Source organism: Rhamphochromis longiceps, linkage group LG1 (genome assembly GCF_057381845.1).
Source record: "Rhamphochromis longiceps isolate RC_006_pf linkage group LG1, R_longiceps_female_GT1.1, whole genome shotgun sequence".
Taxonomy (NCBI): domain Eukaryota; kingdom Metazoa; phylum Chordata; class Actinopteri; order Cichliformes; family Cichlidae; genus Rhamphochromis; species Rhamphochromis longiceps.
This window is the reverse complement of record NC_140557.1, coordinates 40,915,123-40,940,038: the sequence shown is the minus strand read 5'-3', so window position 1 is coordinate 40,940,038 and position 24,916 is coordinate 40,915,123. Positions and strand designations below refer to the sequence as shown.

The window sequence follows — 24,916 nt, the reverse complement described above, 5'->3', positions numbered from 1 at the left end:
GCTTACCCCGTGCTGATGGCGAGTATTTGCAGCAGCCGTGTGGAGGCCACCTTCAGGGCAGTGCTGAGCTGAGACACGCCAGGTTTTTGCAGGAGCTGGAGGGGCTGCCCCAGCATGGTCTCCGTCCCGCAGAGCTGGGACAGCACATTGAGCAGCCCACTGGAGATGGCCAGAGACACATCCACTGGCTGGTAGCGAACGCTCAATGCAAACACAGTCACCAGCAGGAGGCGCTGCTGAGCTTCTACGGTGACAAATGAAAAGATCAAAGAAAGGGGTCAAATAGAAGCTCACAGGCTGGGCCTTGTGTTTTAGAGGTTTAGAGTAAGGCCGTTAAGTTCTCTTTTCAAAACACGATTGGAGACATAACTTCACATCTACCTGCAGGTGAAGCTATCGCCTGAAAGTTCTAATAAGCTTTCATAAATGTAAGCAGTACAGCTGTGAACACTCCTCAGTTCTATACAGCAGCACTCTGGATTACCTATGTGGTGCTTGTTTGCCTGAAGTGCTCTTTCCAGTGTGACAGACAGTTGCTGGTAAATCTTATGGACAGCCGTCTGGATTTCCATTTGGAGGCTCCTCTTTGCTGCTTTTACACCATCCTGTCAAAAACAAACGCACAGCCACACAAAGACAGAGTTCAAAACAACAAATCAGTCAGTCCTTTACACATACACTGAAGGTGAAAATACTGATGCACCTCTTCCTGTCAAACAAATACAGAGATCCTATATTGAGGATACAGCGCATCACAATGAACCGGTAAACTCCTTTTGTACTGCAGGCAGCCCACTCTGAGTTTATGTGCCAGTGTACAGAACTTAATCCCTGAAATATTTTATATAAAAAAAATAAGAACAGAAGGAAATCTACCACTACCACTCACCCGTCAATATGTGTCTTATATGAGTGGACGAGTCAATGAATTCACTTCTATCCAATGACAGCATTACTAAAGTGAGTTTAGGATATCCTAAACTTTTCTGCTGGTAACCGCTGCTGTTTTTACCACTGTTAGCTGCTGTTAACTGATGGTATTGAAACTGAATTTGAAGGTGATTTAGCATTGTTGGACTCAAACGCTCGGTAAATAAATCCTCATACAATGTGAGAATACAATCAGACTCTTCATCAGAAACAAAATGTGACTTTTAGGCCTTGAGCCTAACGTTAGCTGGCATACTGTTAGCGTAGAGGCATGCTAATTGTCAGCTGTCCAGAGGCAAGATGGTTGCATGTCTAATCAGCAGACAAAGAGCAACTGCAACAATGTTGTGAATAAATAAGTGAGTTTATGGAGTTTCGTGTGTTAGAGCCCTGACCTCAGCTCAGCAGATGATGAAGTATCCATGTACAAATATTAAATGGTCATATATAGTTTAAAAGTGATCTTAAAAATATATAGTTTAAAAGTATTAGTGATCTTTAAATGAAAAGTATGTGGCTGGTCTCTTGAGACAGACACCCTCTCTATTTTTGATCAAACTTGTAGGCATGGCTGGATCAGGTCACCCTAAATCAGTCCTTAGATATGGTGCTATAGAAAGGCTCAGGCTGCTATTTCTCCACGTCCTTCAGTTTATGTGTTTATGTGCCACAACTGAATGCTAGATTTTGTCTGGTCACTTTTGGAGTTGCATTGCTGTGGAGGTAATTAATATCAACTCCAGAAGAGTCAATTCTTCAATTTGGGCTTAATTAATAATATTTTAATAATTAATATATTAGTATAATATTGACTGACATACTGGTCAATATTAGGTTTTTGTCAATACATTGGTATCTGCATTTATACTGGCCAGTAAATGAAAATGTAAAAACGTAAATAAGACACACGACAGAGGCAACTTGTTATGAAGAGAAAACAAGATTAAAAAACGTCATTGTCACGTTTGTTTTAGTAAGAACTCATAAATAGCTTCATATAACAAATTTTAGTGAAATCAGTTTGTCAATGATGTCAGCTGATACATTGTGTTTTTAAAACACCAGAAATCCACACAGTGCCTGGAGGAACGCAGAGCAAACAAAGGGACAAACTCAAACCCCGAACAGATAACCCTGCAGATCAGAACCACATTCTGAGCATTAGCAGAGCGAGCGGGACTTCCTGGTGGTTCCAACACCCAAATGAACCAGTGATGTATTTTGATGATGATCGTTATTAACAATAATTACTTTTGCAAACCTGGATCTATGTTGCCATCAAGAAAGGACAGCAAAGTTGAATCATTTCATTGGCTGGCCCGCTACGTTACTACTGTGACACCTATTACATACTTGAATTTTTTAACACGCCAAATATCCTGTAAAGACATTAAGATGCAAATCTATGAGATAACAGATAATGCCTATCATCTCACAAATTGTCCAGACACTCGCAATTCGAGGTATTCTTCATCCTGTGATGAGAGCCATACCTGGTAATGATGCAGCTGCACGTTCTCTCTCTTCAGCACTCCAGTTCCCACAGTGCCAAGGCCAAAACAGCCAGCCAGGAACTGCAACCTGACAGAGGTGAGCAGTGAAGAGGACTGGAAGACTGCGCTGGATCGATCTGCATTGTTCAGTTGGCTGCCCTTCTCTTCCATGCCTGAGATCAACACCACAATCTGGTGGAGTGCTTCCAAACGCAGCTGGACACAGAACACATCCAACACTCAAATGAATATTCTGAATACTGACTGATAAGATAGACGTAATTAGCATCAGTAACACTGGTTTGTGAAGCCCTGTTACTAGGCCTGGAGCTGTAGATGTTTTTAGCCAATAAGTATAGCCTAAATAAGTCTTTACAAGGAAGCTGTGTTTGAGTGGGTACGGCAAGCCAGGAGGTAGAGCAACTGGGAGGTCGGTGGATCAATTCCCGGCTACTCTAGAGCAGCGTTTCCCAACCACTGTGCTGCGGCACATAGGTGTGCCGTTCCACCTGATTATTACTCGAAGCGATCGGTGTGAGTAACGGCCAGAACAATTACATTGTCTTCCACTAGAGGAGAGTACAACTACCTGCTCTAATTAAATGGGTTGCCAAATGCCAGTAAAACAGGAGAAGACGAAGAAGAAATTACATAATAGTCACGTAATAGCAATAGATAAATATCTGAAGAGAAAAAGTAGTCAGCCTGATCTGGTTCCTGGAGAAAATGCTGACCCAGATGAAGGCCTTAGGATGAGCAGTGGTTAGAAGAAAGCACAAAAGGTCTACTGGGGACAAACCGAGCCAGTTTCGCTACGCATGGTGCTCAGGGGAAAATGATCAATATGCTTTTTGTGACATTGTTGTTTAATGGTGTGCCGTGTGATTTTTTTAATGTGAAATATGTGCCGTGGCTCCAAATGGTTGGGAAACACTGCTCTAGCATGTTAGGCAAGAGACTGAATCCAGAATGGATCCATTGAGCACAAATGTTAAACAACGTGCTTGTTCATAGCATAGTGTTTACTGAGGTCATGGCCGAGGGCTGTTTCCTCATAGAATTCTATAAGCCCAATAAGTCCTTTCAAAACCATGTTTTATCTACTAAAAACATGCAAACCACTCTTCAAACCTGGAAGGCACCAAACCACTACTGCACATGCTCTATATGACTTGCACAAATTCCCCCTTTCGCTACAAATAGATTCCAAATTTGTGAGAAACACAGATTTGTCCAAACAATGTCTGAAGACCAACTCCTGAGACGTGTGGTGCAGAACTATAGTTTTAATATTTCTTAAGTGCAAAAATCATGGTATTGTAGATGTCAATTTTTCAAGGTACATGGATGGAGTCTTCCTTCAAGCTGCAGTTTGACTGTTTACTGGGTAAAATGTTTTCACTGGAAGCCCGTTTCCGCCACTAAATAAAAACAAAACAGCTAGTATCCATAACTCGAAATTTCGAGTTAGCTCTGCCAATCAAAAATATACGTGAATGAGGTCGCTTTCTTGTTACCCGGAAGCTTATGGCGCAGAGGAACGCGCACTCAAAAACGGATCCCAACAAATTGGCGCTTTCGCGAGTACGTTTGCTGATAGTAACACCATGTGATTCAGCTAATAACAGGGATTTCATCATTTGTGAAGCCAGGCTGAAAACACTCAGCAATCTGTGGATTCACGACTGGATGTAATACCGGTAGCTTAGCTGTAGCATTTGTAGCTGAGGCTTCAGCTTCTGGGTAACAAGGAAATGACGTCATTCACGTAGATTACTGATTGGCAGCACTAACTCGAAATTTCAAGTTATTAACTCAAAATTTTGAGTTATGGATCCTTTTTTTTTAGTGGCGGAAACGGGCTTCCATAATGTTTTCCTGTATCCAGTGTGTGTGCTCTGTTCTGCCCAGCTCAGTCTTTTCTTTTTGTCGGCCCGTCTCAGACCATGAAGTCACCCCTCCACTGTGATGCTGACACTGGTGTTTGACAGGTACTATTTAATGCAGCTGCCAGTTTACAACCCGTGAGGTGTCTCCGTTTTAAACGACACATTCTCAGATGTTTGTCTTCTTGCACAGTTGTGCATCGGGCCTCCCACTCCTTTTTCTGCCTATTTTAGACTCAGTGTTTGCTGCTCCCTAAAGGGATATGGATAAGAGATTTTAAGTTTCTGCACAATTACTCACAATAGCCTTCCTTTCTCAGAAGAACAACTGATGACTGGAGAACAATAAAATGACTGATGCTTCGGACACTAAACTAACCTAAATAATGCTGTGCCATGGTTTCCAGCTGTGCAACACAACTGCAAAAGGTTTTTCTACTAATTTATTAGCCTTTTAAATGTATTGATTTGGATTAGCAGCCATACCAGGAAACTGATCCAGAGGACTGACAGCTGTTGATGATAGGCCTCTAAGCAAAACTGTAGAGACATTTTTAAAATATCATCTGACTAATTTGAATTGTTTTTAAATTTGATAACGTGTTCTTCTTTAGAAAATAAAAACCCAAACTTTTGACGAAGTCTTTATATCGTCAGTAGGAATCAGTCAGTTTTAGACTGAGTGAAATGAGAGACAGGCATTACAGATTTCGGTCTTCAACTGATTTGTTGAGAAGACAAAGAAAACGTATATAATACTGTCATCTCTGTTCTGAAAAGGTATAACCGTACAAAAAATAAAAATCCTCCACAAATGAATTAAAAACGTTTCATAGAAGAAAAGAACAAAATCAACTATGCTGACTTTGATTAACCATCATTTGGTTCGACTTCTCGCTGAGGAATCGCTCACCTCTGCTCTGCTCTGCTGCTGTTCCATAGCCAGGATAATGGCCTGTGGGCTGGTGGACATACTTTCTTCTGGCTCCTTAAAAGCTGGAGCCAAGCCCACGTCACCACTGATGAAGCTGACCATGTTGTCGATGAGAGCGTGGATGCCCAGCGATCGGCTCAAGTCCAGGTCTGACTCTTCATACGTTGAACTGTAACTCTGCTGACGGCTCAGCTTGGCCCGAAACCAGGACTCAGCCAGGGAGTCTGGTGAGCTGTGAAGGAGGCCTGAGAAGGAGAAGAAGATCCCGTTTGTTGTATTTGTGCACACAGGGGATCTATTGAGGGATGTGCCGAGTAGCTTTGAAGCACTTAAAAGGAGCGCATTATTACTCGACCGGAGTTCATCAAATGGCCAAATGCCGAGTCTACATGCAGGCGCAAGCCTCCATTATGAGTTTGCCTGTGATGGATGCACCGAGTATCCAACACACACTGAGGAAGAATTCTGCGGCTGAGAAGTGGAATGGGAAACAGGCTAGCGCGTCCACACAACAACTCAAAGTATCAGCACTGATGACTTCTTCAAAAGTGCAACCCAGAAAGTTCCATGAAAATTCTTCAAAGTAACAGATTACACTCTTCACGAGGAATGAGCCATCATAGTGCAAAGTAACAGTGCAAGCAGAAGAATGGCCTGAATGGAGACGTTTATGTGATCCTGATTTCTTTATCTTTCTTTTTTTCTTTACAAAATGAAAAGTTGAGGCTCAAAGAGGGCAGGGTGTGGGTATGGCATTACAGTCATGGAGTTATGAGTTAACAAGAGGAAGAAACATGCCATCGTTTACTTGCTTGAAGTTCCTCTTGTGTTTGGGGCTCAACTGCCCCAAAAGAAGCAAATAAGCTATCCGTACAGGAATCAGAAGACAGAGAGACAAGAGTAACATATGAACGATAACAACCATTGTCCTCTCTCCAAACATTAGCGGAGCAAATTAGCGGTCGGTCGTTACCTCTCTTTTTGTGGGAGAATGCCAAGTCTAGGTCAACATTTCTTCTTCCATTCTGAAAGAAAAAACAGAACAGTTCACAGATTTGCACATTATGTTAACCTGTGATTGTAAACTGGAGATTCAGGCGGCTGAGGTGGAGGACAAACAGACTCAAGGACAAGTTATGTGTGTGGGCTTTGCAGTTGTTGTGTGAAGGAAGGCAAACATTAAAGGTGGAATTCTAATGTCAACTGCGTGATTATTGGACTAACAGATGCCAGTACTGCAGCCACAGTCTGTGAATCAATCTGCCTGTGTGTGTGTGTGTGTGTGTGTGTGTGTGTGTGTGTGTGTGTGGGGGGGGGGGGGGGGGGGGGGGGGGGGGGGGGCAAAGTGTTTCTGTGCAGTGTACCAGGGGCACGGAGAAAAGTCGTCGTACGACACGAGGAGAGTGTGTGTGTGTGTGTGAGTGTGTGTGTGTGTGTGTGTGTGTGTGTGTGTGTGTGTGTGTGTGTGTGTGTAGTGTTCCACATGTCAGAAGCAAGTGACACATTACAGTGAACATGATTTGCTTATTAACACTGGCAAAAGGTTAATGTGTTTACTACCATCATTACTGTGACCTTGTTCTCTGTGAGATTAAAATCACATTATTTTGTCAGTGTGTGGTGGGTCAAAGGAGAGCAACTAGTTCTCTGAGTTGTTTGTCAACTGTACTGCAGATGTAACAAAGAGTGTGTGCAGGCATTTGAATTACCAAAGTGTAACCTTCTTCATCTGACTCTGGCTGGGAGAGGTCAGACTCGCTCCTGGACTTCATCAGTCTGTAACTTGGGCTGCTCTGCACTAAACGGCTCTCTGCGCTCAGGCTCTCACTTCTGTACACAAACATATCACAGCACTGTTAAATCAATGAGAACAAGACAGCTAAACAACAACAATTAAACACCATGATTTTCACCTGAATGGTGGCGCATACAGCCACATCAGTTGTCTCCCTTTTTATAAAAAGGACAAAGTACAACACGGTGCTCGAAATACAAAACATTGGAATACTTTGACATTAAAAGGGTAAAGCAGAATTATGTTCACTACGAGAGGTTCTGAGGTGCACACCGCAGGATCCAAACCACTATGGTTTGAAATGTGAGCTACAGCGTTACATTAACACAGTTTTTTTGTGTGCAGACTATTCTACTTTAATTCAGTAGGCTTAACAAACAAGAATGATAGGAATGATATTACACCATGATTAATTCAGCTGATCAGGTGCACACTCAATACGAGGCACAACAAGTGAGAAAGGCTGAACAAACAAACAAACAAAATGAATTACTGTCCAAAGACTTATGGAGTCGTGTAGACAACAAAAGTAGCCTGTGTGTTATCTTTTAGTCCTGTGCAGTCACCTTACCTCACTGATATTGGGCACTTAAGACTAGTCAGATCATGACTAACTGAAGACAGCTCTTGATGTGGAGCCTTACAGTTGTGGTCAGTACAGTTCCAGTACAACTATGTAATGTGCTCATTCCAATGCTTCACTGTAAAAGTTAACAAGAGCTTGGTGCAGGAATTCAGTGTTTTTCCACCCAAGTGACGACTCAAAAACACTTTTCAAAGCACTTTCATCAAACTACCTTTAAATAAGCAGATTTAAAGTAACTATAGAATATCAACCTAATGATAAACTGAGCTATATTAAATATAACTGAAATGTTACATTATAAAAGTATATGAAATAATTAAAATAAGTTGGGTTTTCCCTTAAGTGTATATGGGGCCAGTAAAAGAGAAATGCACAATGAATGACTAAATTTCTTAGTAATGTGACTGTGCCCAATGATAAAGGAATTCAATTTTTCAGGGATGTCAACAGTAGCATCCTATTTCTCTCCGACCTGGTCATGAAGCTGAGGCACTCCTGTGTCCCTGTAGCTAACTGGGTCTGAGCTTCTTCCTGGTTCTGCTTGGTCAGCTCGCCCAGTACTGGGCTGACTCCCAGTATCAGCAGAGCACAGCGGTGGATCACAGAGTTACAGGCTGCCGTGTAAAGGTCTTGGCCTTCTGGAAGACCCGTACTGCCCCTTCTGCCCTCTTGAGCCAGAATGGTGTCTTCCTCTCCACCTCCTCCTCCTCCATTCCTGGAGCTGGAGCCCAGTCCTGTGCTGCTGCTGGCCCGCTCTCTCTCCCGACTGCGAGCCACCTCCCGCGCTGAGAGAAAACATTGAAAGATTTCTGTGTTGTGCCACAATCATACACACACACACACGCACACACACAAAAAGACACACAAATAAGATGCAGTGTTAGAGGACAAAACAGCAGCCACAAAGAATTACTGGAGTCTAATAGTCAATACTAAAGCCCGTGCTAAAGCAACACACTGCAAAGCCTTCGGCACATAAATGTCCATATATTACAGGACATGAATATCAAGTGAAGGTGTTCATAACAGTATGTCAGAAGTTTACAGCTTTAAAACTGCCAGATTACACATGCTCATAGGTGCTATGAAACACCTTCCTACTGAGAAAGCTAGCTGATAAACTGTTCGACTTAGAACTTCACAGCATGAGAAATATGCAGAAATCAGTTACAATGTTGCAGATTACAGCTGCACTTCCAAATACATTATACTAAGTAGTATACCTGAATATTATTAATAATAACCATTTATTAATAATATTCATACTAGAACCCTTTTACCAACACTACAGGCTACAGTGACAAGCAAAGTCAACAAAAACACAGATGAATAATACAGACAGGATTTTAAAAAGTTAACATTTATTCAGTTATGTCCTCCAATTGGCTACTGCTTTGCACACTAAACACACACACATGCAACTACAGGCACGAGTACTTACTTCCAGCTGTCATTACTTCATGCTCCCTGTCATCCTCTTCATCGTCTTGCTCTTGATGGCCTTCTTCTCTCTCACGGTCAACCCTCTCTTCAAGTTCTGCCTCCTCGTCAATGGTGCGTGTGAAAGAGTGCTCCTGGGGGTCCATGTCCAGAGAGTCCTGATTGTCGGAAAACTGGTCAAATGACAATAATGCCTGATTTTGGATACCATTGATATGACTATTAAGCTCGGTGGAAACGTGTGTATGCAGTTATGACCATAGTTTCTTGGACAAATACAGAATATATACACAATTTTGCCTCTGTACACCACCATAGTGGGTTTTAAATCAAATAATCAACATGTGCTTAAAGTACACATTTTACCTTCACAATAAATAGGTTTAGCAAAAACTTGGCATTAACTGTTTGGGAATTCCAGAGGTGGCTGTGGCTCATGTGGCGAAGCAGGCTGTCGATCAATCAGTCCCTGGCTACTACAGTCCATGTGTCCAAGTATCCTTGGGCAGGATACTGAACCCTGAGTTGCCCAAGATGCACCCATTGGAGTGCAAGTGGGTGTGTGAATAAAATGTGTGTGATTGGGTGAATGAGACCTGTAGTAGAACGCTCTTTGAGTTGTCAAAAATTGAAGAAAAGAAAAATAATGGCTCAATTACAGGGAGTGCAGAATTATTAGGCAAATGAGTATTTTGTCCACATCATCCTCTTCATGCATGTTGTCTTACTCCAAGCTGTATAGGCTCGAAAGCCTACTACCAATTAAGCATATTAGGTGATGTGTAGAAGTCTGCATCCTTCAAGAAAAACATGATTTCCATGCAGGACAATGCTCCATCACACGCGTCCAAGTACTCCACAGCGTGGCTGCAATAAAGGGTATAAAAGAAGAAAAACTAATGACATGGCCTCCTTGTTCACCTGATCTGAACCCCATTGAGAACCTGTGGTCCATCATCAAATGTGAGATTTACAAGGAGGGAAAACAGTACACCTCTCTGAACAGTGTCTGGGAGGCTGTGGTTGCTGCTGCACGCAATGTTGATGGTGAACAGATCAAACACTGACAGAATCCATGGATGGCAGGCTTTTGAGTGTCCTTGCAAAGAAAGGTGGCTATATTGGTCGCTGATTTGTTTTTGTTTTGTTTTTGAATGTCAGAAATGTATATTTGTGAATGTGGAGATGTTATATTGGTGTCACTGGTAAAAATAAATCATTGAAATGGGTATATATTTGTTTTTTGTTAAGTTGCCTAATAATTCTGCACAGTAATAGTCACCTGCACACACAGATATCCCCCTAAAATAGCTAAAACTAAAAACAAGCTAAAAACTACTTCCAAAAACATTCAGCTTTGATATTAATGAGTTTTTTGGGTTCATTGAGAACATGGTTGTTGTTCAATAATAAAATTATTCCTCAGAAATACAACTTGCCTAATAATTCTGCACTCCCTGTATATGGAGATGGTTCGGATTCAAAATGTCAGATGATCAGCAGAATAATGTGTTCTGTAGAGAATCCCTAAAAAATGTTCTGACAAAAGTTTCAAGCACTGCTAATCTTTTCCACCATTTACAACAGCGCCATAAAGTGCAGTATGAAGAGTGTGAAACTTTGCTGTATCACAGATCATAAAGCCTCCAGCACTGAAACAAACCACATTACAAAACTCCCATACCCATGCTGTGCCTTATGAGAAGTGGAGTGACAGTACTAAAGCAGCGGCCTATCATATCGCTAAAGACATGGTCCGCATCTCAACTGTGGAACAAGAGGCCTTTATACAGCTGCTAAAAACACTGACCGAACATACCAGATACCTAGTCAAAAGTACTTTGCAAGAGAAGTACGGCCAAAAGTATATGCTCACCAAAATGTCTCATTGACCAGCAGGACCTGTGAGCCATACATGAATGTGACTACAGCCCAAGACCACACCGCAGAGCATATAGCTGAAGCCCTGCAGGATGCCCTCACAAGCTGGAAGTTCAACCTGACGCTTTAACGACTGACAACGGGGCTAATACCTTAGTGGTTGAGGATGCAGTGTTTTTGTCACAGACTTCATGTGGCCATTGGTCAGTACAATACTGAATCAGCTGATTTGAAATAAGAAAAAAGATTACTAGGCATGACATTAAATAAAAATCTTATAGAATCACCGAAAGAGCTAAACATATCTACAGGGTTGGCCATTTATATGGATACACCATAATAACATGGGAATGGTTGGTGATATTAAATAGGGGTGCAACGATATTCGTATCGATATTGAACCGTTCGATACAGTGCTTTCGGTTCGGTACGCATACAGTGGGGCAAAAAAGTATTTAGTCAGCCACCGATTGTGCAAGTTCCCCCACCTAAAATGATGACAGAGATCAGTAATTTGCACCAGAGGTACACTTCAACTGTGAGAGACAGAATGTGAAAAAAAAATCCATGAATCCACATGGTAGGATTTGTAAAGAATTTATTCGTAAATCAGGGTGGAAAATAAGTATTTGGTCAATAACAAAAATACAACTCAATACTTTGTAACATAACCTTTGTTGGCAATAACAGAGGTCAAACGTTTACTATAGGTCTTTACCAGGTTTGCACACACAGTAGCTGGTATTTTGGCCCATTCCTCCATGCAGATCTTCTCGAGAGCAGTGATGTTTTGGGGCTGTCGCCGAGCAACACGGACTTTCAACTCCCGCCACAGATTTTCTATGGGGTTGAGGTCTGGAGACTGGCTAGGCCACTCCAGGACTTTCAAATGCTTCTTACGGAGCCACTCCTTTGTTGCCCGGGCGGTGTGTTTTGGATCATTGTCATGTTGGAAGACCCAGCCTCGTTTCATCTTCAAAGTTCTCACTGATGGAAGGAGGTTTTGGCTCAAAATCTCACGATACATGGCCCCATTCATTCTGTCCTTAACACGGATCAGTCGTCCTGTCCCCTTGGCAGAAAAACAGCCCCATAGCATGATGTTTCCACCCCCATGCTTCACAGTAGGTATGGTGTTCTTGGGATGCAACTCAGTATTCTTCTTCCTCCAAACACGACGAGTTGAGTTTATACCAAAAAGTTCTACTTTGGTTTCATCTGACCACATGACATTCTCCCAATCCTCTGCTGTATCATCCATGTGCTCTCTGGCAAACTTCAGACGGGCCTGGACATGCACTGGCTTCAGCAGCGGAACACGTCTGGCACTGCGGGATTTGATTCCCTGCCGTTGTAGTGTGTTACTGATGGTGACCTTTGCTACTTTGGTCCCAGCTCTCTGCAGGTCATTCACCAGGTCCCCCCGTGTGCTTCTGGGATCTTTGCTCACCGTTCTCATGATCATTTTGACCCCACGGGATGAGATCTTGCGTGGAGCCCCAGATCGAGGGAGATTATCAGTGGTCTTGTATGTCTTCCATTTTCTGATGATTGCTCCCACAGTTGATTTTTTCACACCGAGCTGCTTGCCTATTGTAGATTCACTCTTCCCAGTCTGGTGCAGGTCTACAATACTTTTCCTGGTGTCCTTCGAAAGCTCTTTGGTCTTGGCCATGGCGGAGTTTGGAGTCTGACTGTTTGAGGCTGTGGACAGGTGTCTTTTATACAGATGATGAGTTCAAACAGGTGCCATTCATACAGGTAACGAGTGGGGGACAGAAAAGCTTCTTACAGAAGACGTTACAGGTCTGTGAGAGCCAGAGATTTTCCTTGTTTGAGGTGACCAAATACTTATTTTCCACCCTGATTTACGAATAAATTCTTTACAAATCCTACCATGTGGATTCATGGATTTTTTTTTTCACATTCTGTCTCTCACAGTTGAAGTGTACCTCTGGTGCAAATTACTGACCTCTGTCGTCATTTTAAGTGGGGGAACTTGCACAATCGGTGGCTGACTAAATACTTTTTTGCCCCACTGTATGTATCGAACAATACAACATTTGTAATTTATTTTATCAATTTTCCTTCTGACGATGCTGTCTGTGTTGAGCGCTCAGTGAATCTGTGTTCGACTACTCCGCCTAGGCTGCACTGTCGAGCGCAGATCCACTGAGCGCTCAACACAGACAGCATAGTCAGAAGGAAGAGCGCAGGGCAAGCTAGCGAGACAGAAGTTAAGCTCTACTTGCAACAGGCAAATTGAACCTCATTCAGATCTGGCGTTTGGAATTATTTTGGTTTTCATGTGACGTATGACCCTGAAGGTAAGCGAGTCATGGACTAAAGTAAAACAGTATGTTGGATGTGCCATGCAATGCTCAATTACATTGGTGGGAACTAGTGTGTTAGCGCAGTTAGCTCGTTAACGTGTTGGCCGTCTAGCCCCATGCACGGAGCGATCGGCGGTAGCTCGTTAACGGAGATTTGCCGTGTTGTGGCGTTAAGGTCATTTCAACGAGATTAACCTGAAAGCACTAGTGGGAACACAACGAATATGACTGCACATTTACGCCGACATCACCCTAGTGCAAAGACAAGTGGAAGCAGACAAAAAAAAAGCAAGCATGCTACTAACTTTAGCCGAGTCATTTAGACAGCTGTTAGCACATGATTCTCCTTATGCTGCTGAGAATATAGCCCAGAAGAAGCGGATAGTATAGCTTTTATTTTGGAAAGAGCCATTTCTCTGTAATAAACTCTCTTTTCCAAAGATGAGTGATTCCTCAATCAGATACAGGGCTCGCAATATCGCTAGCCCGACGTCCTGGAGCTAGCGATTTTTTTCAGTCGGGCTACCAAAATCTTTCTCTTCCCTGCCCGTCGGGCTATTGTAGGAAAAATATATGTCAATGCTTTTGCATTCTTTCAGAAATGTAGCTGGGTAATTATGTCATTGGCATCGGTGAGCCACTGTCAATATGTGACATATTGAAGTCGCGTTTGAATTTGCGCTCGTTTTTTTGCTTTCACTTTGCAATCGTGCGAACTGTGTATAGAGAGCGACAGCACTGATCTGTGAGTGATGATAATTTGTGCACCAATTCCTCTGACATCGTCTTATTAATCGTTAGCTTACTATGCAAACATGACAAGTGAAATCTCCCGCAGCTTAAACATGTGAGAGGTTGATCGCGCAGAGAATCGCTGAGCTTATGTGAGTGCGCGTGTAAAAGCATTTCAGTTCTGCTGAGCCAAATAAGACAGGTCAGGGGGAAGAAGTGACAGCCAAAGAAAAGTTTACCACAAAACGGAGAAGTTATGACAAATCAGACTATAAGGCAAAAAGAAAGTGCAGCTTTATGGTTTTATGGACAAAAGAATTTCTGTGGCTGCAATATGACGAGCTAAATAACCAGGGCTGCACATAAGTGGTCCGCAGGTGCGCATTCGCTGTCAAAATAAAAAACACGCACAAGGGTTAGGGTTAAATTTAAAAACTGTACTTTTGAGTTAAAATATATATTTATAATTTTAATAAATGACAAATTAAAAAGGCATGAACATTTTTTTGTATCGAAAAAATATCGAACCGTGACACCAAAGTATCGAACCGAACCGTGAATTTTGTGTATCGTTGCACCCCTAATATTAAAGTCCTGTTTGTTGCACATTAGTATATGTGAGGGGGCAAACTCCTCAAGATGGGTGGTGACCATGGTGGCCATTTAGAAGTCGGCCATCTTGGATACAACTTTTTTTTCCAATAGGAAGAGGGCCATGTGACACATCACACTTATTGGTAATGTCACAAGAAAAACAATGGTGTGCTTGGTTTCAACGTAACTTTATTTTTTCATGAGTTATTTACAAGTTTCTCTTTGTTCACAGCCATTGATATGTCGAAGAGGTTAACACGTGAGGAGCGGATCGAAATTGTGTTGATATCTGGTGAACGCAGTAACCGGGTCATTGCAGCAGATTTCAATGCAAGACGCCCTACGAGACCACCCATCTCCCATGCTACAGTCAGCAAACTGCTTGCTAAGTTTCGTGAAACTGGTTCAGTGTTGGACTGAAGTTGAACATCCCTTGGGCGGATATTAGCTACTCACAAATGGCACCCTTACAAACTCCAGCTACTGCAGCATCTCAGCGAGGATGACCCAGATCGGCCACATAATTTGCAGAATGGGCAAAACAAAAATTGGAACAGGACCCTCAGTTCACGCAGAAGATTTTGTTCAGTGATGAGGCAAACTTTTATGTGAATGGTGAAGTTAACAAACAAAACCACCGCTATTGGTCTGACACTAACCCACATTGGATGGATCCCTCCAAGACTGTTGGAACAACAAAAGTGATGGTTTGGTGTGGTATATGGGGCACAACGATAGTGGGTCCATTCTTCATCAATGGAAACCTCAAGGCCACTGGATATTTTAAATTGCTACATGATGATGTAGATGAACAGTTTCCTGGAAAGTGGATTGGTCGTCGTGGGCCAGTTGAATGGCCCCCAAAGTCTCCCGATCTGACCCCCTTAGACTTTTATCTTTGGGGTCATCTGAAGGCAATTGTCTATGGTGTGAAGATACGAGATGTGCAGCACCTGAAACTACGGATACTGGATGCCTGTGCTGGCATTTCTCCTGCGGTGTTGCTATCAGTGTGTGAAGAGTGGGAGAAGAGGGTTGCATTGACAATCCAACACAATGGGCAGCACATTGAACACATCTTATAAGTGGCCAGAAACTTGTAAATAACTCATGAAAGAATAAAGTTACGTTGAAACCAAGCACACCATTGTTTTTCTTGTGACATTACCAATAAGTTTGATATGTCACATGGCCCTCTTCCTATTGAAAAAACAAAAAATGGATCCAAGATGGCCGACTTCTAAATGGCTACCATGGTCACCACCAGTGTTGGTCAAGTTACTTGAAAAAAGTAATCAGTAACTAATTACTTCCCCAAAAAAGTAATCCTGTTACTTTACTGATTACTTATTTTCAAAAGTAATTAATTACTTAGTTACTTTTTAAAAACACGATTTACAACCTGAAGAGGTGATAAAGCGATAGATCTTTCAGACCAATTCTACTTTTTCTACATAATCCATCATACAAAATGTAATCAAATGGAAAAGTCTCTTTTTAAAACTTGTTTTATTAGTTTTAATCTTTTAACTTTATGCATGAAGCAAAAATTTAATTATATGCAACATTCTCTGACTGGAAGAAATTAGTTTAACATTTAAACCTATTTTCTGCACATTCCAGCACATAAAATAAAATATTTTTTGTGTTTACACTCACTCTTTCAAAGAGATGCAAGTAAAACACAGCAGAACATAAATAAAGTCAAAGACTCAGCGGTCCTGTTGCTCTATTTTCACCTGTAAAGCAGGAGTGGGGTAGGCGGAGGGTTACCCTGGTGCAGGTGTGCCGCGGTCAGTTGAAGAATCCGCGAGTTTCTCTGTGAGTTTCCCATTACGTCGTTGCGCACTCGTGCTTGCTCGGAAGTTTAGGGGGTTTTTTCGCTGTAAAAAGAAGTTTTCTTCCCACGCACGATGGACACTAATGTTTTTGTCACTTTTTATGGAATCAAACTCAAAGTAAGGTCAGTACTTCCACGCTTTAAACGCTGCACGCTCATACTCTCTCCCGCACTCGATATGTGATCCATTGTTGATCTGCACACAGCTGTTGTCACTAACGGCGCACTCGCTTACGTCACTATCGTGAGACATTCTCGCAAAAAATCACGGTTTTAGTAATGCAGTAACACAGCGTTCCTACGGGAAAGTAACGGTAATCTAATTACCGTTTTTGCAATAGTAATCCCTTACTTTACTCGTTACTTGAAAAAAGTAATCAGATTACAGTAACGTACTGTGCTATAGCAGTGGGACGGAAAATAGTTGGGCATTTTAAACATTCCGCCTTAGCCTACTCCCGCCTCGAGGACATTCAGGGACAGCTCAACCAGCCAATAAAGAGACTGCAGCAGGACGTACAGATGCGCTGTAACAGCACGTATTACATGCTCCAGTCCCTCATTGAGCAAAAGCGAGTGCTGGGCATGTCCGAGCACGAACTCCCTGACTATCTCACCGCTCACCAATGGGCTCTTATGGAGACGACTGTTGCCATCCTCGCCCCCTTTGAGGAACTAACTAAAAGAGAGAGCATCTACGACGCACTAGCCTCTGATGTCATCCCAGCTGTGACTGTGCTAGTGAGACTTCTAAACAGAGAAACAGACGAGGACCACGGCGTTAAGACAATGAAAGCAACCTTACTGGCAGCTGTCAAGAAGAACTTCAGTGATGTCGAGACCAACCCACTGTACTTCATCTCCACCATACTTGACCCAAGGTAAAGGCTGTGTGCTATAGGTATTCAATGATAAACTACAGTATTAAATGTAAGATTATTTTACATCTGAAATATTATATATTTGTAATTAAAATACACAAATACAAATGTATGCAATATACAGTGGGGCAAAAAAGTATTTAGTCAGCCACCGATTGTGCAAGTTCCCCCACTTAAAATGATGACAGAGGTCAGTAATTTGCACCAGAGGTACACTTCAACTGTGAGAGACAGAATGTGAAAAAAAAATCCATGAATTCACATGGTAGGATTTGTAAAGAATTTATCCGTAAATCAGGGTGGAAAATAAGTATTTGGTCACCTCAAACATGGAAAATCTCTGGCTCTCACAGACCTGTAACGTCTTCTGTAAGAAGCTTTTCTGTCCCCCACTCGTTACCTGTATGAATGGCACCTGTTTGAACTCATCATCTGTATAAAAGACACCTGTCTACAGCCTCAAACAGTCAGACTCCAAACTCCGCCATGGCCAAGACCAAAGAGCTTTCGAAGGACACCAGGAAAAGTATTGTAGACCTGCACCAGACTGGGAAGAGTGAATCTACAATAGGCAAGCAGCTTGGTGTGAAAAAATCAACTGTGGGAGCAATCATCAGAAAATGGAAGACATACAAGACCACTGATAATCTCCCTCGATCTGGGGCTCCACGCAAGATCTCATCCCGTGGGGTCAAAATGATCATGAGAACGGTGAGCAAAGATCCCAGAACCACACGGGGGGACCTGGTGAATGACCTGCAGAGAGCTGGGACCAAAGTAACAAAGGTCACCATCAGTAACACACTACAACGGCAGGGAATCAAATCCCGCAGTGCCAGACGTGTTCCGCTGCTGAAGCCAGTGCATGTCCAGGCCCGTCTGAAGTTTGCCAGAGAGCACATGGATGATACAGCAGAGGATTGGGAGAATGTCATGTGGTCAGATGAAACCAAAGTAGAACTTTTTGGTATAAACTCAACTCGTCGTGTTTGGAGGAAGAAGAATACTGAGTTGCATCCCAAGAACACCATACCTACTGTGAAGCATGGGGGTGGAAACATCATGCTATGGGGCTGTTTTTCTGCCAAGGGGACAGGACGACTGATCCGTGTTAAGGACAGAATGAATGGGGCCATGTATCGTGAGATTTTGAGCCAAAACCTCCTTCCATCAGTGAGAACTTTGAAGATGAAACGAGGCTGGGTCTTCCAACATGACAATGATCCAAAACACACCGCCCGGGCAACAAAGGAGTGGCTCCGTAAGAAGCATTTGAAAGTCCTGGAGTGGCCTAGCCAGTCTCCAGACCTCAACCCCATAGAAAATCTGTGGCGGGAGTTGAAAGTCCGTGTTGCTTGGCGACAGCCCCAAAACATCACTGCTCTCGAGAAGATCTGCATGGAGGAATGGGCCAAAATACCAGCCACTGTGTGTGCAAACCTGGTAAAGACCTATAGTAAACGTTTGACCTCTGTTATTGCCAACAAAGGTTATGTTACAAAGTATTGAGTTGTATTTTTGTTATTGACCAAATACTTATTTTCCACCCTGATTTACGAATAAATTCTTTACAAATCCTACCATGTGGATTCATGGATTTTTTTTCACATTCTGTCTCTCACAGTTGAAGTGTACCTCTGGTGCAAATTACTGACCTCTGTCATCATTTTAGGTGGGGGAACTTGCACAATCGGTGGCTGACTAAATACTTTTTTGCCCCACTGTGTATAATATGAAATACATTTCCCTTATTACTACCAGAAAGTCAAATGGCTGGCATTTGTCACAGTGGTTTAGGGGAAACTAAAATCAGTCCTATTTTTCCACATATTAACACATTCATAAATTTTGTGCAGGTATAAAGATCGCTTCTTCTCTAACAACACTGCTCCAGAGGCCAAGCTGCAGATGATGTCCAGAGCTGAGGCAGAGGGGAGTCGGGCAGAGCTGCAGAACCTCCTGCTAAACTGTTCCTCAAGGCCCAGGCCAGCACTAGCAGCAGTCTGGACACTGTATTTGATGAAATTGCTAAGGAGCAGCCCCAGGCAGCACAGCCGCTGGCATAAGGTGCTGCCATTGAGCTCGACACGTACCTCGGAGAGGCCCCAAGCCCTCGTGAAGACAGTCCTCTGAAGTACTGGGGTGTCAACAAAATCAGGTTCCCCACTTTGGCTAAAATGGCCCGTAAATACCTCTCAGCCCCATGTAGCAGTGTGGAAAGTGAAAGGCTTTTTAGCTCATTGTCACATATTATAGATGAAAACAGAAACAGTCTGACTGCTGATAATGTAGAAAAGCTACTTTTTTCTTACTTTTCTTAAAAAAAACCTGCCACTCACTTTTTCTAAATAGGCTCCATTAAGTGAGTCGTCTTAGACTTGATGTTAATACCTACCTCAGTTGCACTGACTGCCACAGTTCTATGTTGGTGGATGTTGTTAGTTTATTCAAATATTGTGCACTAAATAGCAAAGATGTTTATTAATGCCCTTTGTGTTGTCCAAAGCGGCAGAGTTTACAACAAACTGAAAACAATACTTGAGTTGCACTGTCACTGTTTACATTTTTTTTTCATCATTATTTATTCTGTAATATGTTGCATACAACATGCTTTTCGTTTTAAATAAATGTTCTTAATTCCAAACCAGTCCCTTGTTTTTTTGTTAAATTATAGGACTAAAGCTGTTACCTGTAAATTTAAATCATGTTTTTTATTAAGTACTCAGTATCGGTATCGGCAAGTACTGAAATGCAAGTACTCGTACTCGTTTTCCGAAAAAAGTGGTATCGGTGCATCCCTACTGAAGATGTTTCACTCTCATCTGAGAAGCTTCTTCAGTTCTAAGGTCAAATGGTGGAGAGTCCCAGATTTAAACCCAGTGGGAGTTTCCCTCCAAAGAGGGACAAAGGAACCCCTGATAATACTCTACCTAATCACATGAGCCAAGGTGTGAAAATGGGTGTGGGTCACAATCAGCCAAGGTTTTGGGTGAGCTCATTGTGAAACCTGTACAGCATACACTACATTGTTAAGTCTGTGTTTAGGAGTTTTGTCTTTCGGGTGAACCAGTTTCTGTCTGAGTGTGTTGCTTGGTCTGAAATGCACTGGGATGTCATGCTTGGAGAAAACTCTCCTGAGTTCCTCTGATACACCGGCTACATAGGGGATGACAATGTTGTTGCGTCTGTCCTTCTTATCCTCCCTCGCTGGTGTCTGGTCTTCTTTTCTGTGCCTCTTTGCTGACTTTAAGAACGCCCATTTAGGATAGCCGCACGTTTTGAGTGCTTCCTTTACATGTGTGTGTTCCTTCTTTTTCCCTTCAGGCTTAGAGGGAACATGTTCTGCCCGGTGGTGTAGGGTCCTGATTACTCCAAGTTTGTGTTCCAAAGGGTGATGGGAGTCAAAGAGGAGGTACTGGTCCGTGTGTGGGGGCTTCCGGTAAACTTCGATGTTGAGTTTGCCGTTCTCTTCAATGTGCACAGCGCAGTCCAGGAACGGCAGACAGTCGTCCTTTGTGTCTTCCCTGGTGAACTTGATGTTTTTATCCACAGCGTTAATGTGCGCAGTGAAGGATTCCACCCAGGTGTCGTCCACACATCTGTACCAGTGGCTGGGTACTCTTCCTTTGAAAGAGCCAAGAGCCTTCCTTTCCACTTTCTCCATGTAAAGGTTGGCTACAATAGGTGACACGGGGGAGCCCATGGCACAGCCATGTTTTTGGCTGTAGAAACCTTCGTTGTACTTGAAATATGTAGTGGTGAGGCAGAGGTCTAACAGTGTGCAGATCTGATCAGGTGTGAAGTTGGTCCTGTCCTCCAAGGAGCTGTCTTCTTGTAGTCGTTTTCTGACTGTCTCCACGGCCTCCGTGGTGGGTATGCAAGTGAAGAGAGAGACTACATCAAAGGACACCATGGTTTCATCTGGATCCAGGGTAAGTTTCTGGACCTTGTCAGTGAAGTTGTGTGGGGTGTTCCCCACAAGAGGTGCTAGGACGGTAGCAAGGTGTTTCGAGATGTTGTAAGTGGCTGAGTTTATGCTACTGACTATGGGTCTGAGTGGGACACCTTCTTTGTGGAGCTTAGGAAGTCCATAAATGCAGGGTAAAGGCGGTGATATGTAAGGCGGTCAAAGGTTTGTCCTTTTCAAGCTCTTGAAGGAAAGCGATAACTTTCTTTTTGTAGCTGCTTGTGGGGTCTCGCTTTAATGCTTTGTAGGTATTGTTGTCACTGAGGAGAGTAGTGATCTTTGTGTGGTAATCTGTAGTGTTTAGGACCACGGTGCATCTTCCCTTATCAGCTGGTAATATAGTGATGTTGTGGTCTTTGCTCTGGGAAGCGACGGCCTTCTTTTCTTGTATTGTGAGGTTGGACGGAGGGACTTTGGCAGTGGAGAGGGTGGCTGAGACTTTCATCCTGATTTGCTCTGCTTCTGTTTGTGATAATTTGTTCATCCGTACGGCGGTTTCTGTGGCTGTGATGAGGTCCACTATGGGCAACTGTTGCGAAGAAATGGCAAAATTGAGTCCTTTGGCTAATACTCTCTTTTCAGGTTCAGTGAGATTCCGGTCTGAAAAGTTCTTCACCCATTTTTCCTGACTTCCTCAGGTGTGTGTTCTTCTCTGAGTTGTGTAGATTCAGACTGACGAGTGTGTGTTTTTGAAAGCAAGTTGTGGAATTTCCTGCGTTGTCTTTCTTTTTCTTTAGAGTGTTGGGACCGCTGAGCCTTGTCCACAAACTTGTAAACCTCTTCTAAGATTGGAGACGGTAGAAGGGTTTTCATTTCCTGCAGTCTAGCTAATCTTGCTCTAATCTTGCTAATCAGCTATAGTGAAATGGACCTGTCTTATCCTTTCACTTAGAAGCTGATTTTGTGCTCTCCGTAGAATCAACTCTGTATCCCCTGACAGTGGATCCAAGGCGCAAACTCTTAGGAACAACCTTGTTCTGTCTGCATCTTCGTTAAAACGAAGATGGTTCCTATAATCCACTAGTTTCCTTGATTCCTTTTCATACTCCCGCACCAAGTGAAGGGTGTTCCTCCCCAAATGTACGCCGATGGTGTGCGTCCTGCTCGGAGTCGCCATTACCATTAATGGAGGTCCTGTTTGAGCTCACATTGGCACGGACCTCGTCGGGCCATTTCAACGGAGTACACAGGGATATCACTTTGTATTAGTTTTGGTGGCTTATGCAATACGATATCCTGAAGCAGTGCCTCTGCGCACCATTTCTGCAACGAGTGTGGTGCAGGCACGAGTCTGCAGATACTGACTGACCAGGGCATCACAAGAGAGAGATGAGATAGGGCCAGAGGTACCTAATTCCCACATTCCAGCCTCCTTCCATTGTAATAACCATCTCACACAGGCGCAGAGAGTGGACGTGCTGCATTGGAACAGCGTTTTGCAGATGTGTTCTCCCACCCTCAGCCGTGCCAATCTCATAAAGCACAAAGGGAGGAAGCTGTAAAGCTGATTGTGCTAAAAAACAGCTGTTCATTTTGCAACGTTGTGTTTATGGTATCAATCACACACTTGATCTCAGTCCAACAAAAGATACTTTTCAGTTACTAAAGACAAAAGTTAGGGCAGAGAGACCCATCACCCATGTATTAAAATCAACCCTTATATTTGAAATTATGTTGGTTTGTTCCTAAACAGTTTGTGCTACACTTTTTTGACCCCTTAAATTAAAGGTGAAAGTCTGTTGTTGAATCACACATTGATTTATTTAAATAGTGGTGTGCAGAGGCAAAACTAAAAAAAAAAGAAGCTTTGTTTACTTACCCTCCTCTCACGAGAAGAAGATCGTGTCTGGATGAAGTCCATGTTCTTACAGGCTAGTAAGCGGTTTCGTACCTTAAAAACACACCGATAGACTTCTGCCAGGGACTTAGATGGTTGATACCTGATAGGAAAATATTTCCTTTAGACAGGTACTGTGGGACAGTATGGAAATGCTTCATGTATTTCATATATTAAAAGGTGTATTTTGTTTTACTACCTGCCCTCTCCACAGGCTTGGCCGAGCAGCCCTGTGTGCTTCAGTAAGGCTGCCAACACAAACCTGGACACAGTGTCTAATAGGGTCTCATTACTGAGAGATGCATTGTCCCAGTCTGCAACAAAATCCACAGTGCAGTCAGTGAATGTATATACCTGTAAAGCTAATTGCATTAAAGAAATGGTAGGATTCTGTATATACTCAAAAAAGATGCAAACCTTTGCCAATAGCGTACTCATGCATGTTGATCCAAAGGCTGTTGGCAGGTTCTTTAGAGGAACCCAGAGCCAAATCCACCAAGACACTCAAGTCAGGATGCAGTGTGCAGTCGAAGGGTTTCTGCTCCTCATTACCAGACAGTGCAGCCTCCAATAATGAGCTGATGCAGGTGTCTGAAGGACAAGCAAACAATTATCTTCACAAGTCACAGAAGAAGCGATAAATGAACTCAACTGGACAAGAGCCCTAGGATTCTGATCAGTCAGAAGTAATGTCCTGCTCTAAGTTACATTCTACTACTAATCTACTCATGTTGCTACTACTGTCCGATACCGATACCGATATCATCAATTTGGATATCTGCCGATACCGATATGAATCCGATATAGTGTTTTTTAATCAATAAAACTGTTTTTTAAATATCTTGCTGCATTTTGTATAAGTTCATACTCAAGTTTAAATAAACAACAACACTAAAGCTATTCTGTTATACCTGTATGTAAAAAATACAACAAAATATTTCATAGTTCAGCAATACTGATCAATCTAATAAACTTAAACCTGCACCATCCTCCCTATTCTGGTATTTTAAAGAGTACTTAGCATAAATATTAAGCAACCTAACTAATAGGGTTCCAACTCCCAGCAACAACAAAAATAAATAAATAAAAAATAGGGAACCACCCCTCACGCTCCACCTCATGATGCTTAATCAACGTAATCAACTTTAATTTGATGCAGTGTGGAAAAAAAATGCACAGAAATCAATTATTTTTCAAGAAATATTAAATAGATTCAACATCTTTCTTCCACAGAACTGCAGACTGCACAGATGGTACCTTCCCAAAGGAAAAAGTACTATAGCTTACTAGGGTATATTAGACTTAACAGTTACTATATGCAGTAATTGACTTCTATACATTTTACACAAGATTAAAACTTTGGGTGTAAGACTCAGATAATTATTTATTAAACGCTAGACATTTTAAATGAGAATAAGAAAGAAAAGTATGTCTTTGTGCCCCCTTTTCCCTGTTCATGCCCTATCGGCCCCCCTGGCTAAACTTTGCTAGCTCCGCCCCTGCACAGTTACCAGCCGTCAGCGACGTAGAAAAAGATCCTCGAGTAGAAAGTAATATTAAATACATTCTAACAACAGCTGATTAAGCTTAAACGTGCTGCTGTTGTTCAGCCGCTGGTTTCCTCTTTCTGATGCAAAGTGGGCCAAAAACAAAGAAGAGAAAAGCCGATCAGCTGATGATTGATCAGTTTCATGATTGAAGTAGCAGCAGGAGAGAGAGAGAGAGAGAGAGAGAGGCCGTCGCTCCATATATCGGTTGTTAAGCTTATCGTGTTAACTAGTTGCTAC

The 24,916-nt window shown here is 42.6% G+C and overlaps 1 protein-coding gene and 1 pseudogene across 8 annotated transcripts in view; one reads left to right on the top strand and one right to left on the bottom strand.

Annotated features, from left to right (window-relative positions):
* The window catches only part of herc1 (HECT and RLD domain containing E3 ubiquitin protein ligase family member 1), a 98,681-nt gene that overhangs the window by 45,105 nt on the left and 28,660 nt on the right, over positions 1–24,916 (bottom strand). For 6 of the 8 annotated variants that reach the window (XM_085409154.1, XM_085409138.1, XM_085409181.1 and 3 more), the window contains exons 19-29: positions 23,547–23,720; positions 23,329–23,443; positions 23,112–23,232; positions 9,066–9,237; positions 8,097–8,433; positions 6,953–7,073; positions 6,217–6,268; positions 5,223–5,488; positions 2,424–2,639; positions 485–605; positions 7–244 (exon numbers count right to left, since the gene is read on the bottom strand). In XM_085409154.1, coding sequence (XP_085265280.1) covers positions 7–244; positions 485–605; positions 2,424–2,639; positions 5,223–5,488; positions 6,217–6,268; positions 6,953–7,073; positions 8,097–8,433; positions 9,066–9,237; positions 23,112–23,232; positions 23,329–23,443; positions 23,547–23,720 — 1,933 coding nt within the window. The remainder of the gene's footprint in view (positions 1–6; positions 245–484; positions 606–2,423; positions 2,640–5,222; positions 5,489–6,216; positions 6,269–6,952; positions 7,074–8,096; positions 8,434–9,065; positions 9,238–23,111; positions 23,233–23,328; positions 23,444–23,546; positions 23,721–24,916) is intronic. The other 2 variants (XM_085409157.1, XM_085409148.1) reach the window with 2 other exon arrangements.
* On the top strand, positions 17,188–19,673 carry LOC146679213 (zinc finger BED domain-containing protein 4-like; annotated as a pseudogene).